We start from the raw sequence: 15,449 nt of genomic DNA on the forward strand, positions 1-15,449 counted from the left end.
ATGCAGTGATATTTTTGCATTTAGTATAGAACCAGACTATATTTAAGCTATGTGTCTGTAAGCAGTAAAACAGTTGTTGGACAATGTTTTGCAGGTTCATTATACCTTTGATATGATTTGTTTTGTTGTATTTGTACTATATATGTTGGAAAGGTGGTGTTTTAGTGGGCATGTATGGAAAACTACCAAATGAACATGTGGCTTGGGCAAAAGGTCAATGCCTGGAAAAAGAATCAGCTGTCTAAAACATTCCAGAAAGTTTGTAGATTATTATTTAATTGTTTCATGACATTAAAACGGATTTCAAAACTCACTTTTGGTGAAATAAAAACATTGTTTTAGTTTAAATGATCTCGGGACAAAATTATTGTAATCTCCAATGAGGATCAGCGTATCTTGGCAGAAATGCAGAATCATTGTAAGACAATGACCGTGACCTTTTCACAGCATTTTTGGCATGTATGATCATCGTGTACTTGACTTACATCTAGTGTTTGTGTTATATGTAAGCATCACATGAACTTCTTCAACTCAAAGTTCAATATTAACAGGGACTAAAATCCCTCAGTGCACCCTGGCATAGACTCTACAAATCTATGGAACTGTGATGAGAAAGACCACCATTCTTCTAAAAGATACCCCTTAAGTTGTTTTGATGATAAAGAAGAGTGTTGTCTAACATGCTAATTCTAAAATCTTCCATAGGCGTTTAATTGGGATTGAATTGGGTGAATATCTGGTGCTGTAATAATCAATTAGTATTTAGATCCTTCTGTGAAACAGAACTAGTCGTTTTGACTTGAATCATTCATTCACTTAAACTGCTTTATCCTGGTCAGTGATGTGGTCAGTCCAGTGCCACCCAGAAACACAAAGCAGAAATACACCATGATACTTACTGATTTACTCATTCATTCACACGTAAGGGTGATTAAATTCACTTTCTGCTTGTTTTGGGTAGACACTGAAGAATCTGTACATTTTAATGTTTAATCAAAGAAGAAACAAAACACCACGAAGTGAACCGTTTCAGAGTAATATGCTTCAAGTTTATTGTATTAATTACATAATAATTGCATTTGTAGACACAACAAAAGTACCATCCAGTTTTGAATTAGTTAAACATCTATGGAGTAAACATCAGAGACAGATTTACATTTGACAGTTTGCCGTGAATATGTGTGTTGTGTAAAATGCATGCAAGCTTGGACAATATTTCTACAGGCAGTTTACATCAGCCTGAAATCTATACTGTGAATCTTTGTGTAGTTCAGGTAGTAAGTGCTCTTATAGTTGCTAAACTAAGTTAAATCAGTTTTTAATCAAGCACATTTTAAAGGGGAATGTAGCTTCAGCTAAAAAACAACAGTGCAGGATGAACCGCAAAAAAACATTTCTGGTGCACCATTTTGAACAGTAATGATTTACATCTTAATTTATAATTACTAACCCTATGTCCAGGACATTTTGTAAAATGCAATGAAAACAAGAATCTGTGATTTGAACTCTCTTAAACCTTTCTTTAAGTGGTGACAGAAGTAAAAAGATGTCCCAACTTTTTTGATTGTTAAAGGCATCAAATTTAACATGTGTTTATATTAAGTTGGTCAGTGTAAATCAATTCTTTGTACTTGTCAGTTAAAAAAAAAGTTCAAAAGTTCAATTTTATTAAACAATAAATAAAATTCTAAGTCGAAATTCTCCGGATATAGGGTTTGTATAAACGATTAAAAAGAATGTTTTGATCTTATTTTTATAGGCACTTCTTCATTGCTTATGGTTACCAGTGAGCATGTCTTTCTGTTACAACAGCCTGAAGAAAATGCGAGTGACTGGCATAAAGGGGCTGAGAAGAGTCGATGTCGATCCAGCTCACTTGGCCTGCATCATCACCGGCTTGTAGTGGCAGCTCGCTCACGCTGTCACCTACATATCATAACAAAGCAGATTTTTTTAACCATATTGTTAAATGTTCTGGCTCATCTGTTTATTTAACTTTACCATTTACCTTATCATTATGGTATGCAAAGACTATTGGAATATGCAGCCCATAAAAGTTAATCATGACTGATTTAGACAAGCTAAAACCACAAACATACTCTGGTTCTAATTACCCAGCGTTCCCATGTAAAACTAATCCTGTCCAAATAAAGCTCATTTACTTTTTCCTGCTTAATCACATTCATGCAATTTTATTTTATCATTACCTGTTTCATCATGAAAGTTAACAGCAACTGTCTCCATCCAGGAATTGTCTGTGTTTCTTGGGTCATCTACATAACCTTTATACACCTAAAAAAAGAGACATGCAACTGAATAATGTATTTGTTGCCTAGAAAATCTGTTTCAGGTGGCGAGCGTCTTCAAAGTCTTTAACTCACAAGTTGGAATCACAGCTCTTCTATAGACAGGCCAGGCGCCTGTATAAACAATGACTTTTCTAATCAAGGGTAAAAATGCCTGAGGGGATTCTTTACAACTGATGCAATTGCGACCTCTGCTGGCTGATCAATTGGAATCAGTGTATGACTCTCCACGTGTGATATGGATTTCCTTATGAATCATGCAGTTTGGCTACTGCACACTTTCTGAAAGGGGCGTGTATTAGTCATGGCACTCCTCGGTAAAGAGTCAAGGTCTTCTAACCTGAACCCCTGATGTACTGAAAAGCTGCGTGATTCGCTCATGGATCCTTTTCTGTTCTTGTGGAGAAGCCTGGAGAGAGTTCATTGCTTCTTCTGAGAACTCTCGCTGCAAAGTCAGAGACACCAACTCTCCTGGGTCGACCATACCCTGAACACATACTACAATTTAGTACAAATGCACAGATTGCAGACACTTAACAAATTAAATACTGACAATATGAACTTCAGTAATGAAAAAGCAGTATTAATTTACACACATTATATTTTGACTTTGTACCTATAAATACAAAACAAAAATGATATACCTGAATATACCATATACCTAAATTAATCTATTTTTATTTATTCTGAGCGCTGTTATTTTTAACTCCGTGTGCAAATCTTAGATGCACTTTTTGCTGATTATTGTCTAAGGTGTTTGCTTAATAATTTCCCTACAATCACCTTCACCATGACTGCTACTTCTTGTGTGAAATATTTCCAACAAATGCCAATGTCTTACAGTAAAACAAAGTACAAATATGATTTAGTAACATTACTTTCTAACAATCAATGAGTATTTATATACATAACTTTGTTTATGGTAATACAAAGCTTTTCTTTGTATTTATGTTTTAAAAAACGGTTTGTTTGTTTTAAAAAAATTTTTTATGAACATTCACGAATAACTTCTCCAAGATTAAATTTAAATACTTTTTTAAAGACCTTAACACACTCACTCACCCCTGGAATGGCCCATTCTCCACAATCTTTCCTCTTGATTGACACAAACTGTAGCACAGGAAGTTTAGAGACGGCATTTAAAATGTGCTGGCCAGCTAAGTCTTTTTTCCACCTAACCCACAACATAGAAAAGATTGACATTTACTGTATTTAGCATACCATTCATCCAAAGCACTAGAATAACCTAATAACTGCAAGAGATCGGATTTAGCCATAGTCGAGATCATAGACACCCCATCCTTTCATTTTATAAACCTCAACTGATCTGATTAATAGTATACATGTGCTGAATCTGCTAAAATGCTAATTCTGTAAGTGTCAAACTCAGGATTTGCACAGGGGAAATGTCATATTAAGATGAATAGCCTAGATGTAAATTCTTACTTTTAATAATTACACACTATGGATTATATAATACCCGAAAGCAAAGAAATACTTTTAAAGGTTTTAAATGACCAAAGTTCACTTAGTACAAGCTGCATGTTATCTGCAGGTAGTCCAGTATTTTCTGGCAGCAAATTGTTGTCCAGAGATCAATAATGAATGAGATGGACTTTAAAAAGAAGATAATGTGACCTGTGAGTTCTGATTTGTTTATCTCTCTAAAAGCACTTAGAGTGTGTTGTGGTAAGAGTATTGATTGAGTTTCTAATTTCACATCTATATCTGGCTACTGGAATGCTTTAAGATTACAGGTAAGATGGGCTATTGAAGAACATGTTATTAAAAAGTTTTTTTTTATCGTTTGTCAGTATGTTTGTTTGTTTATTGGGATTTTAACGTCATGTTTTACACTCTTTGGTTACATTCATGACAGGAACGGTAGTTACTCATTACACAAGATTCATCAGTTCACAGGTTTAATGTCAAACACAGACAATTTAGTGTCTCCAATTCACCTTACTTGCATGTCTTTGGACTGTGGGAGGAAACCGGAGCACCCGGAGGAAACCCACGCAAACACGGGGAGAACATGCAAACTCCACACAGAAAGGACCTGGACTGCCCTACCTGGGGATCGAACCCAGGACCTTCTTGCTTGTCAGTATGTAACGTCTAAGAGCCCTGCAAAGATCTGTTAGCTGGTTTAAGTCTATAACAATGATAGTGTCAGTAGCACTGATCATATTAATATAAAAAAAGGTATTCCTGTCAGTCTAAACAAAAACAAGTCAGTGCACCATTATGCAAAAACATTTTAAAATTACAATATATAATTCAAAAGTAATACTTTGTATAAATAATGTAATAATAATGTGATTTTCTTACTGTCAACAAAATAAAGGAGAACAATATAACAGTTTCTATGCATGTTTGTGCCACACTGTACCTGGTAACTATGGGATCTGCTGCATGGTTGGGACCCCACCGGCCAAGAAGGCCTCGCCCTTTTAAGCCAGTTCTTCCCCTCGGATTACTGAAAGAGATTGAAATAGGAGTCGACGACTGCATTAAAGGAAAACTGAGTCTGTATTAATGCTTCTAAGTGCCCGCCTTACAGTGGTCTACCATCCTGGATGATGTAATCTCCCTCATGGCTCCTCCTATCCACAGCCCCATCCAACGAGTTAAACCGCAGAGAAAATGAACTGAAAAAAATAACATCTATCATCATTCCTGTTAGTGCACAGGCTGAATAATCAATACGTTTAGTAGACACTGACTCACCCAATCTCTGGATCAGCCCAGTCAGGTTTCTTCAGGACAGCTGGTGCTGTGTAGTCCACTGGACTGTACTCAAACCAGTCTGTCTGCCAACTAACCTTATCATCTGAAACAGGAAATCGGTGCGTGTCTGAGCCAGGATACACTGGACAACGGGCCTTTATGTGCATAGCAGATGACATTGAGGCACAACTTGACATCGAGGAACTGAGACTTGAAACTCTGCTGTTGATTGGTTTACTGTTAACAAAGAGACAAGATCAGTGCAAGCATATTAATACATGAATTACTGAACCACAAAAACAATGTATTAAAATTTTGTTCATTAGTTTTTTTCAGCATGATGGCCTTGGTAGTAGAAATATGTGTTTACCAATATTTAAAAGTAATACATTATTTATATATCACTGATACATAAAACTATCTTTAAATTACTTATTGTGTTGGAATAAAGGTGTTCACTTGGATTGGGATCTGGTTACTGGCCATAGTACATGCTTTTAAATTCCAGTCCTTTATATTGATCCAAGTAATCAATAAAAACTACTTTGTACTGATTTAATTTGCCCCTCCACCCCAAAAGGGGCAAGTGGACATAAACCATTCCAGTGCAGTAGGAGGCACTGCCTAACAGAGCCACTAGAGCCCTTACTGTATAAGTCAATCATTCAAGTCTGTACCATTTACTTGGTGTACAGCAAACATGCACTAAATCAAACGAATGGTTAAAGGATATTGTACCTGACCATTTTACTTTATTTCTCCTTTCTGAAGACCAGTGCTCTCGGTTTTTGTTCCAGTGAATCCAAAATCAAAGTAATCTAGCCCTGTTTAATAGCTTCACCTGTGTGGAAGCATCTCGTTAGGCTTTTTAATTTATGTGTTATTTTCAGGTTCTTAATTTCATTTGTTCTTTGCCTACATATACAACTGACTTAATCCAGAGCAGAACATTTATGGTGCTTAATGGTCACATCAAGGTTTACTAATGTGTCATTTATTTAATGTCAGTTATCCCTCTGTGCACTGTGTATTAATAGTATAATATTATATTCATACTGCTATATTCATTCAGTTCAGTGCCAGCCTTTCATATTGATCCAAGTAATTAATAAAAACTACTTTGTACTAATTTAATTTGCTCCTTCACCCCAAAAGGGACAAGTGGACATAAACCATTCCAGTGCAATAGGGGGCACTGCCTAACAGACCCACTAGACCCCTTACTGTATAAGTCAATCATTCAGGTCTGTACTGTTTACTTGGTGTACAGCAAACATGCACTAGTCAAAAGAATGGTTAAAGGATATTGTACCTGACTAGTTTTTCCTCCTTTCTGGAGACCAGTGCCAGAACTTGCTATTTTACCAGTTTGATCCAAACTGGAGGTAAACTGGCCCTGTTTAATATCTTTACCTGTTTGGAAGCATCTCATTAGGCTTCTTATTTGCTTCTTATTTCAGGTTCTTAATTTAATTTGTCCTTTACCTACATATATAACTGACTTAATCCAGGACTTAATGGTCACATCAGGGGTTCACTAATGTGTCATGTATTTAATGTCAGTCACCCCACTGTACAGTGTGTATTAACATTATAATATTAGATTCATACTGTGCAGTGTGTATTAACATTATAATATTAGATTCATACTGTGCAGTGTGTATTAACATTAGAATATTAGATTCATACTGTGCAGTGTGTATTAAGAGTATAATATTAGATTCATACTGTGCAGTGTGTATTAACATTAGAATATTAGATTCATACTGTGCAGTGTGTATTAACATTAGAATATTAGATTCATACTGTGCAGTGTGTATTAACATTAGAATATTAGATTCATACTGTGCAGTGTGTATTAAGAGTATAATATTAGATTCATACTGTGCAGTGTGTATTAAGAGTATAATATTAGATTCATACTGTACAGTGTGTATTAACATTAGAATATTAGATTCATACTGTGCAGTGTGTATTAACATTAGAATATTAGATTCATACTGTGCAGTGTGTATTAAGAGTATAATATTAGATTCATACTGTGCAGTGTATATTAAGAGTATAATATTAGATTCATACTGTGCAGTGTGTATTAAGAGTATAATATTAGATTCATACTGTGCAGTGTGTATTAAGAGTATAATATTAGATTCATACTGTGCAGTGTGTATTAAGAGTATAATATTAGATTCATACTGTGCAGTGTGTATTAACATTAGAATATTAGATTCATACTGTGCAGTGTGTATTAACATTAGAATATTAGATTCATACTGTGCAGTGTGTATTAACATTAGAATATTAGATTCATACTGTGCAGTGTGTATTAAGAGTATAATATTAGATTCATACTGTGCAGTGTGTATTAAGAGTATAATATTAGATTCATACTGTGCAGTGTGTATTAACATTATAATATTAGATTCATACTGTGCAGTGTGTATTAACATTAGAATATTAGATTCATACTGTGCAGTGTGTATTAACATTAGAATATTAGATTCATACTGTGCAGTGTGTATTAAGAGTATAATATTAGATTCATACTGTGCAGTGTGTATTAACATTAGAATATTAGATTCATACTGTGCAGTGTGTATTAACATTATAATATTAGATTCATACTGTGCAGTGTGTATTAACATTAGAATATTAGATTCATACTGTGCAGTGTGTATTAACATTAGAATATTAGATTCATACTGTGCAGTGTGTATTAACATTAGAATATTAGATTCATACTGTGCAGTGTGTATTAAGAGTATAATATTAGATTCATACTGTGCAGTGTGTATTAACATTAGAATATTAGATTCATACTGTGCAGTGTGTATTAACATTAGAATATTAGATACATACTGTGCAGTGTATTAAGAGTATAATATTAGATTCATACTGTGCAGTGTGTATTAACATTAGAATATTAGATTCATACTGTACAGTGTGTATTAACATTAGAATATTAGATTCATACTGTACAGTGTGTATTAACATTAGAATATTAGATTCATACTGTGCAGTGTGTATTAACATTAGAATATTAGATTCATACTGTACAGTGTGTATTAACATTAGAATATTAGATTCATACTGTACAGTGTGTATTAACATTAGAATATTAGATTCATACTGTGCAGTGTGTATTAAGAGTATAATATTAGATACATACTGTGCAGTGTGTATTAACATTAGAATATTAGATTCATACTGTGCAGTGTGTATTAACATTAGAATATTAGATACATACTGTGCAGTGTGTATTAACATTAGAATATTAGATTCATACTGTGCAGTGTGTATTAACATTATAATATTAGATTCATACTGTGCAGTGTGTATTAACATTAGAATATTAGATTCATACTGTGCAGTGTGTATTAAGAGTATAATATTAGATTCATACTGTGCAGTGTGTATTAACATTATAATATTAGATTCATACTGTGCAGTGTGTATTAACATTAGAATATTAGATTCATACTGTGCAGTGTGTATTAACATTAGAATATTAGATTCATACTGTGCAGTGTGTATTAACATTAGAATATTAGATTCATACTGTGCAGTGTGTATTAACATTAGAATATTAGATTCATACTGTGCAGTGTGTATTAACATTAGAATATTAGATTCATACTGTGCAGCTTGATCAGTAATGTAATGTAACTTACCAGTATGCTGTAGTATGAACGGGGTACGGTAGTGTCACAAGTGTTAATGCGACGTGTATTGAACCAGCCCAGTTTCTCAAAACCTGATTCATAGCAAAACTCCAGGAGCTCTGCAGTAACGAGGAAGTGAATCAACAAACACAAACCCGCCTCCCACGCCCACTGTGCGAGTGGATTTACCGCGCATACTATCTATACTTACTATCTATACATACTATCTATACGTACTACCTATACATACTACACACAGCTCAGAAACAGTATGTAGGGCGCAGTGTGCTGGAGTTACCCGGATGATCGGCTATGTACAACACTGCACAAAACACTCACGCACTAAATACTTAAAACATCGACTACAATACATGTGTTATGTTATTATTAATAAATTATTATTCTAATATAATAATATGTTATTATTCTAAAAGATAGTACGCTAGTTTGGATACAACCTAGGTTATGATACACTGCATCACACTTCAAAATAAAGGACCTGTAACATGCTGTCAAATGTTCTTAAAAGGTTCTTAGCTGCCTGTGACATTTTTCCGTCTTTATCGAAATGAAATACTTAATACTGCCCTGGTATTCAATAAGTTTTATTCTCATGTGCACAGAAGAAACAGCAGTTAAACATTTATATATACACCTCCAGAAAACCCATTATAATTTGATAAATATGCTTGCACAATTGTAAATGGACAATAGCAATAGATAGGGTATAAATAGTTCTGGATTTAGATGTGACTGTTGTACTATAGGGTGACAGCAAGAAGGTCCTGGGTTCGATCCCCAGGTGGGGCGGTCCGGGTCCTTTCTGTGTGGAGTTTGCATGTTCTCCCCCGTGCCTGCGTGGGTTTACTCCGGGTGCAGTTCCAAGTATACAGTGTATGGTACAAATTAAATATAGATTAAATAAGATAAGATTCCTTTATTGATCCCCATGGGGAAAATTTGTGTGTTACAGCAGCTCCAGTACAGTGTAAGTACAGTAAATAAAATAGAGTAGAATAAAACAAAAAAATAAGGAAATTATAAAAAATTAGCTATGCTATGCAATTACTATTATACAACAGTATGGTAATTACAATATAATAAAACACTATATATTCTATATGTAAATATATACATATGTGTGAATAATGAAACATAGTCCAGTGCTGGGAAAAGGGGTATAAAGTGATGAGTGTTGAGTATTGCACATTGAATTGGGCCAATATAGTCATATCTATAAATAAATCAACACACATACGCATGTGTATGAATATACTCAAGTACACATAAATACAGTACATGTATATACACTCAAACTCAAAAGAAGCTTTATTGGCATGACAAATAAGGACATTCGTATCGCCAAAGCAAGTTACAGAGAAATAATAAAAATAACAATAAGAAAGAACAAATATATACAAAACAGTTACATGTGCAAAAATATAAAATAGGATAAAATATTAATAAAAACAGTGCAAAATAATAACAATAAAAATGATAATATTTACAGTAACGAGGTAGTAATAACGATCAGTTTGTGTGTGTGTGTGTGTGTGTGTGTGTGTACACATCCTCAGTCCTTAGCTATCACCCGCTGTCCCCGAATGCTGGAGTTGTTAAGTCTGTCCATGGAGCAGCTCAGTGACAGCAGTCTAATAATGTTCTTAGAAAACAAAATAATACATAATTAATTATAATTCTGTAAATATGTTTTATTTTAACAGAAAGGACAACTTAAAAACAAAAAGCCTTTTATTTTGATAAGGAAGAGCATGCCTGCTCGAGTAGCACAACATCCGGGTACCGCTAGAGTACTAGAAGTAGCCATATTGTTCACATACTGCGTACTGCATACTGCAACTGGGCGGGTTTAATAAAAGTTTAAATTCATTCTGAATCATTTAATTAGCAGAATAATGACACAAAACTTACAAAACTGCACCCAGGAAGGTGATGAGAACAGCAACATGCCCATAATCCTATCCAGCATCTCTATCAGTACCAGTACTAACACCAGTTCCAGCACAACCCTCACCAGCAGCACCATTAACGATGGCAACAGCACCAACAGCACTAAAAGCTATATATGTGAGTATTGTGGTTAAATGTGTGAGTATTTGTATAAAACAGTGTAAATAATTTATTAAATCATTTGTAGATTTTTTGTGTTTGAAGCTATGCACCAGTCACAAGTGGCAGATTGTGCAAATGCAAATGTTTTACAGCACTTTTCTGGAAAAATAATGAATACCAATATTTAAAAGTAATACATTATTTATATATCACTCGTTTTATGTGACATCACTTAAAATCATTTTTCACCATTCACATTTATATTTGCTATCAATTTTGAAAGACCAGATCATTCAGTGCATTGAAATTTAAATGCATTCTAACTAGCTGTAAAGTATTTATTGTGTTAGAATAAAGGTGTTCACTTTGATTGGGATCTGGCAACTGGCCATAGTACATGCTTTAAATTCCAGCCCTTTTTACTGATCCAAGTAATCAATAAAAACTACTTTGTACTGATTCAATTTGCCCCTCCACCCCAAGAAGGGACAAGTGGACATAAACCATTCCAGTGCAATAGGGGGCATTGCTTAACAGAGCCACTAGACCTCTTACGGTAAGTCAATCATTCAGGTCTGTACTGTTTACTTGGTGTACACCAAGCAAAAGAATGGTTAAAGGATATTGTATCTAACAATTTCCTTTCTGGAGACCAGTGCATTCGGTTTTTGTTCCAGTGAACTTGCTATTTTACTCTTGATCCAAATTTGAGTTAAATACATATCTCAACACCAGTAAAGTTATTTCTTTATCTTTGTTAATGTATCTTTTTTTAATCTGCCTATTAACCAGCAACTTATTGGAAAAGCCCAACAATGACACAACAAATCTTTAACAAATCAGAAGAAGATAGAAAGAAACATATATTGTAAAGATCTACAGTACAGGGTGTCCCTAAAGTCTGGGCACATAGGAAAAATGCATATTTTTAAGAAATTTTTTCGTTAGAATATTAATCTTCAATGTGTTTTCCACTATTTGTGATGCAATATGTATGTGTGTGTATTTTACTAAACATATAGTTAGTTATAGTAAGTGAGATTTCCTATGTGTCCAGACTTTAGGGACACCCTGTATTACTGTGTTGCTGTAGCTAAACTTGCTATTGATAACACTCGTTTAAAAGAGAAAATATAAATGAACACAATTGTGGTGTTTCCCCCTAATCCAAACCAATCCAAGTCCAAATTCAGTAAGGATTTGAGGAGGCAGAATTAGAAGCTGTTTTTCTGTGCTGGGTGTGTAATGGTATGTTACTGGGTGACGTTTGTGCTATTTATAACACTGCGGCAAGTGAGGGTTGATTATACATGAACATAAACATAAAGGCTGGATAAACACAGATTTTACTCACCAATGCCATCAGTCATTTTTATGTCGTTTTAAACTCCAGATTGGACAGCACGGTGGCTAAGTGGGTAGCACTGTCGCCTCACAGCAAGAAGGTCCTGGGTTCGATCCCCAAGTGGGGCGGTCCGGGTCCTTTCTGTGTGGAGTTTGCATGTTCTCCCCGTGTCTGTGCGAGTTTCCTCCGGGTGCTCTGGTTTCCTCCCACAGTCCAAAGACGTGCAAGTGAGGTAAATTGGAGATACTAAATTTTCCATGACTGTGTTTGATATAAACTTGTGAAGAAGAGATGAATCTTGTGTAATGAGTAACTACCGTTCCTGTCATGAATGTAACCAAAGTGTAAAACATGACGTTACAATTCTAATAAACAAACAAACAAAACTCCAGATTTGGGATAAATAGAGAGAGAGATAATGAGAATTAATTTGCATATTAAATAGGGTTGTTTTGAGGATCATTTGCCAACAGGTGTCACTACCTTGCAATAACGTTTTTAGAGATAAAAAGATAAGGTTGTTGATTAACCTGATGTTAGCATCCAAATAACTATATTGTTTTTAGAAAATATGTTTAAAAACGATTAATTTGTTATTAATAGGTGTTTTAATACACTTGAAGATGTAAAGCTGCTTACACACCAACTCAAATATGTGCCAATGAAGTTAATTTATTTCATCATGAGCAACAAGTAGTCTTTTCTCCCTATTGGCCTTTGAATTGTCATGTAAACACTAATATTTCCTTAAAATACTGATAGTATATGAGTCAAGCATTTAGTGGTCATGTTGACAGTTACTCACCCTCAGTGTGAATGTCCTAGTTCTTTATTTACAGATGTACAGTATAAGAAGTGCTGTTCTTACTTTTAATGCATTTTCATTATTTAAATAATAACCAACGGAACTATTATACAATAAAACACAAACATGGAGGCTGGTTTCTGCCAAAATTGAGTGGATCTTGTTTTACTTGTTTTGTTTTGTAGTTTTTCATGTTCATTAAAGGAGATATTTTGCATAAAGCCCCTGTATAAAGTTACATCTGGCTGTGACATCTTTATTTTTTGAGAGGTGTGTTTAACTAGTCCTTGTAACTAACTGTGTCTATTGTAAAATTGGTTCTGCTCATGGTGTTTGTGTTCATACTATTATTTCAACATTACTGGGACATACTTAATTTCCATGGATTCATGGACACTTGCATAAAGTCAGACAAATCAGACATAATGTTGGATTCTGATATTTTATATCAGATATGAACCTTGCTAATCATGAATAATATTTGCTTGCAGGGACCAAGGACGACACAGCTGAGCTTATTTCCTGGAGAATTCGTAATAAAGCTCTTTTTACTGGCAGACGCAACGCTGCTCTGAAGGGCTTCGAGTAAGTTTCTGAAACAAATTAATTTTTTACTACTAATACAGAAGTATTACTTTTGATTATTTAAAATGACAACTAATTAAGTATTATTTCTTTATCATTTTAACAGGGAATTTATTAAACTGCGTGGGCTGTCTGGAAAGATCGATCCTATTAAAGTCAAGAGAAAATGGGAGAATCTCAAGCAAAGATACAAAGTATGGAAGCAAAGTTGTTTTTGGGGTTATTTCTGTAAATGGTGAGCAGAAGCTCAGTGGTTTAGCACTGTGGCTTGGTGTGTAGCACTGTCGTCTCACGGCAAGAAGGGTTTAATTCCCAGGGAAAGGAGTTTGCATGTTCTCCCTATGAATACAATACAACCAAAGTGTTAGACATGATGTAAAAATCATAATCAACACACAAACGGTAGCTTAGTGGTTAAGGTACTGGATTAATAATCAGTAGGTTGCAGAGGCTGCAACTGCTAGAACCTTGAGCAAGGCCCTTAATTCCTTGGATTGTATTTGGTCATAAATGTATATTTCTTTGTATAAAAAGCACCAGCTAAATGCATGTATTCCTCTTAACAAATATTGCCACCTCTGGATTCGGCTTTAAAAATTCTGTATGATTCACAGGGGAAAAGTTAATGAAGACTGGGTTGACTACCTGTATTTTTTTAATTACAAAATCATTGTTTAACGGTGGCCATGTTACTTTCTTATAAGGGGCCATGGATCTTATTCTGCACATTTTCTAAACCCAGGTGTTTTTAGGCTCTGTGTATTTACTAATGCATTTACTGACAATATAGTTTGAAGGCCCTGCAAATTACTTATGCCCGCTTATTTGTATGCCTTTTGTTTTAATACACAGGAGCTGAAGACATGTACAGGTAGGGTGGGTACAGGAGCAGAAGAGACATCTGCTGCATCCTGGAAGTGGTTTGCAGCCATGGATGAGGCACTGAAACAAACACCCTGCAAAAATGAACCCATACTTTGTATTTCATCTGGCCAGGAAGTGATGCTGACCCCACGTCTCTCACTGGCCCGCAAGAAATCCCAGAACATAGTCATCCCTGTAAAAAGACGAAAGGAGCAAGAGCTGCCAAACATCATACAGGCAATGCTGGATAGGGAGGAAGAAAGGGAGAGAATTTATTTAGAGAAGGATGAGAGAAGAGAGTGGGAAGCACAGGAAAGAGAGGAGAGGAAGGAAAAAGAGCGTCTAGACAGGGAGGACAAAAGAGAGAAGGAACGGATTGACAGAGAGGAACGGATGGAGAGGGAGCGTAAAGAGTGGGAGGAAAGAAGGGATAGGGAGAGCAGGGAGAGGGAGGAGAGAAGGGAAAGGGAATGGATCGAGAGATTAGAAAGATGGGAGAAAGAGCGTAGAGAATGGGAGGACAAAAGAGAGAGGGACAGTCGGGAGAGAGAGGAGAGATGGCACAGGGAAAACCAGATGAGGGAGGAAAAGCTTTTGGAAGTTATTAAACTGATAATGGAGAAAAAATAAATCATATTTGTAATGCATCTTTTATTGTGTCTGTATGTTTTTTTAATAGCATTAGGAATCCTCTTCAGACTGGTGCATCTGAGGCGGACCTACAGTAGGGTGTGTGATCATAAATGAAACCATAGCGTCAATGTGGCCTGGTGTACAAGAAGGCATAATTACTCTGCTTTTTGCTTGTAAAGGATGACATTTACTTACAAACAGAATAACTACTAGCTTTACTAGCTTCCCCACTCTTTTCCAGCCTCCATTCTTTCACAAGATTTGGATTATGTCTGTTTATTTTTTGGAATTTTTGCCCATTTAGTCAAAAAAGCATTTGTGAGGTCAGGCACTGATTTTAGACAAGGCTTGGATTTCAATTGATGTTCTAATTCATCCAAAGACTGTTCAGTGGAGTTCAGGTCAGGGATCTGTGAACTGGAAAGAGGGTTTTTAAACCAAGGATC

The 15,449-nt window shown here is 35.2% G+C and overlaps 2 protein-coding genes across 2 annotated transcripts; one reads left to right on the top strand and one right to left on the bottom strand.

The window, feature by feature from the left end:
- Positions 1–1,027: 1,027 nt before the first annotated feature.
- nudt9 (nudix (nucleoside diphosphate linked moiety X)-type motif 9) lies at positions 1,028–9,003 on the bottom strand. Its single transcript, XM_063019000.1, has 8 exons — positions 8,708–9,003; positions 5,037–5,273; positions 4,868–4,957; positions 4,699–4,785; positions 3,369–3,480; positions 2,647–2,793; positions 2,208–2,292; positions 1,028–1,926 (listed from the first exon to the last, which is right to left on the bottom strand). Exons 1-8 carry the CDS (start codon positions 8,797–8,799, stop codon positions 1,781–1,783), a joined length of 996 nt encoding a protein of 331 aa, XP_062875070.1. The 5' UTR covers positions 8,800–9,003; the 3' UTR covers positions 1,028–1,780.
- Positions 9,004–10,528: 1,525 nt separating this feature from the next.
- LOC134336279 (trichohyalin-like) lies at positions 10,529–15,012 on the top strand. Its single transcript, XM_063019001.1, has 4 exons — positions 10,529–10,786; positions 13,413–13,506; positions 13,613–13,700; positions 14,359–15,012. Exons 1-4 carry the CDS (start codon positions 10,615–10,617, stop codon positions 14,998–15,000), a joined length of 996 nt encoding a protein of 331 aa, XP_062875071.1. The 5' UTR covers positions 10,529–10,614; the 3' UTR covers positions 15,001–15,012.
- Positions 15,013–15,449: the final 437 nt, after the last annotated feature.

The sequence above is a fragment of the Trichomycterus rosablanca genome, chromosome 22 (genome assembly GCF_030014385.1).
Source record: "Trichomycterus rosablanca isolate fTriRos1 chromosome 22, fTriRos1.hap1, whole genome shotgun sequence".
Lineage (NCBI taxonomy): Eukaryota > Metazoa > Chordata > Actinopteri > Siluriformes > Trichomycteridae > Trichomycterus > Trichomycterus rosablanca.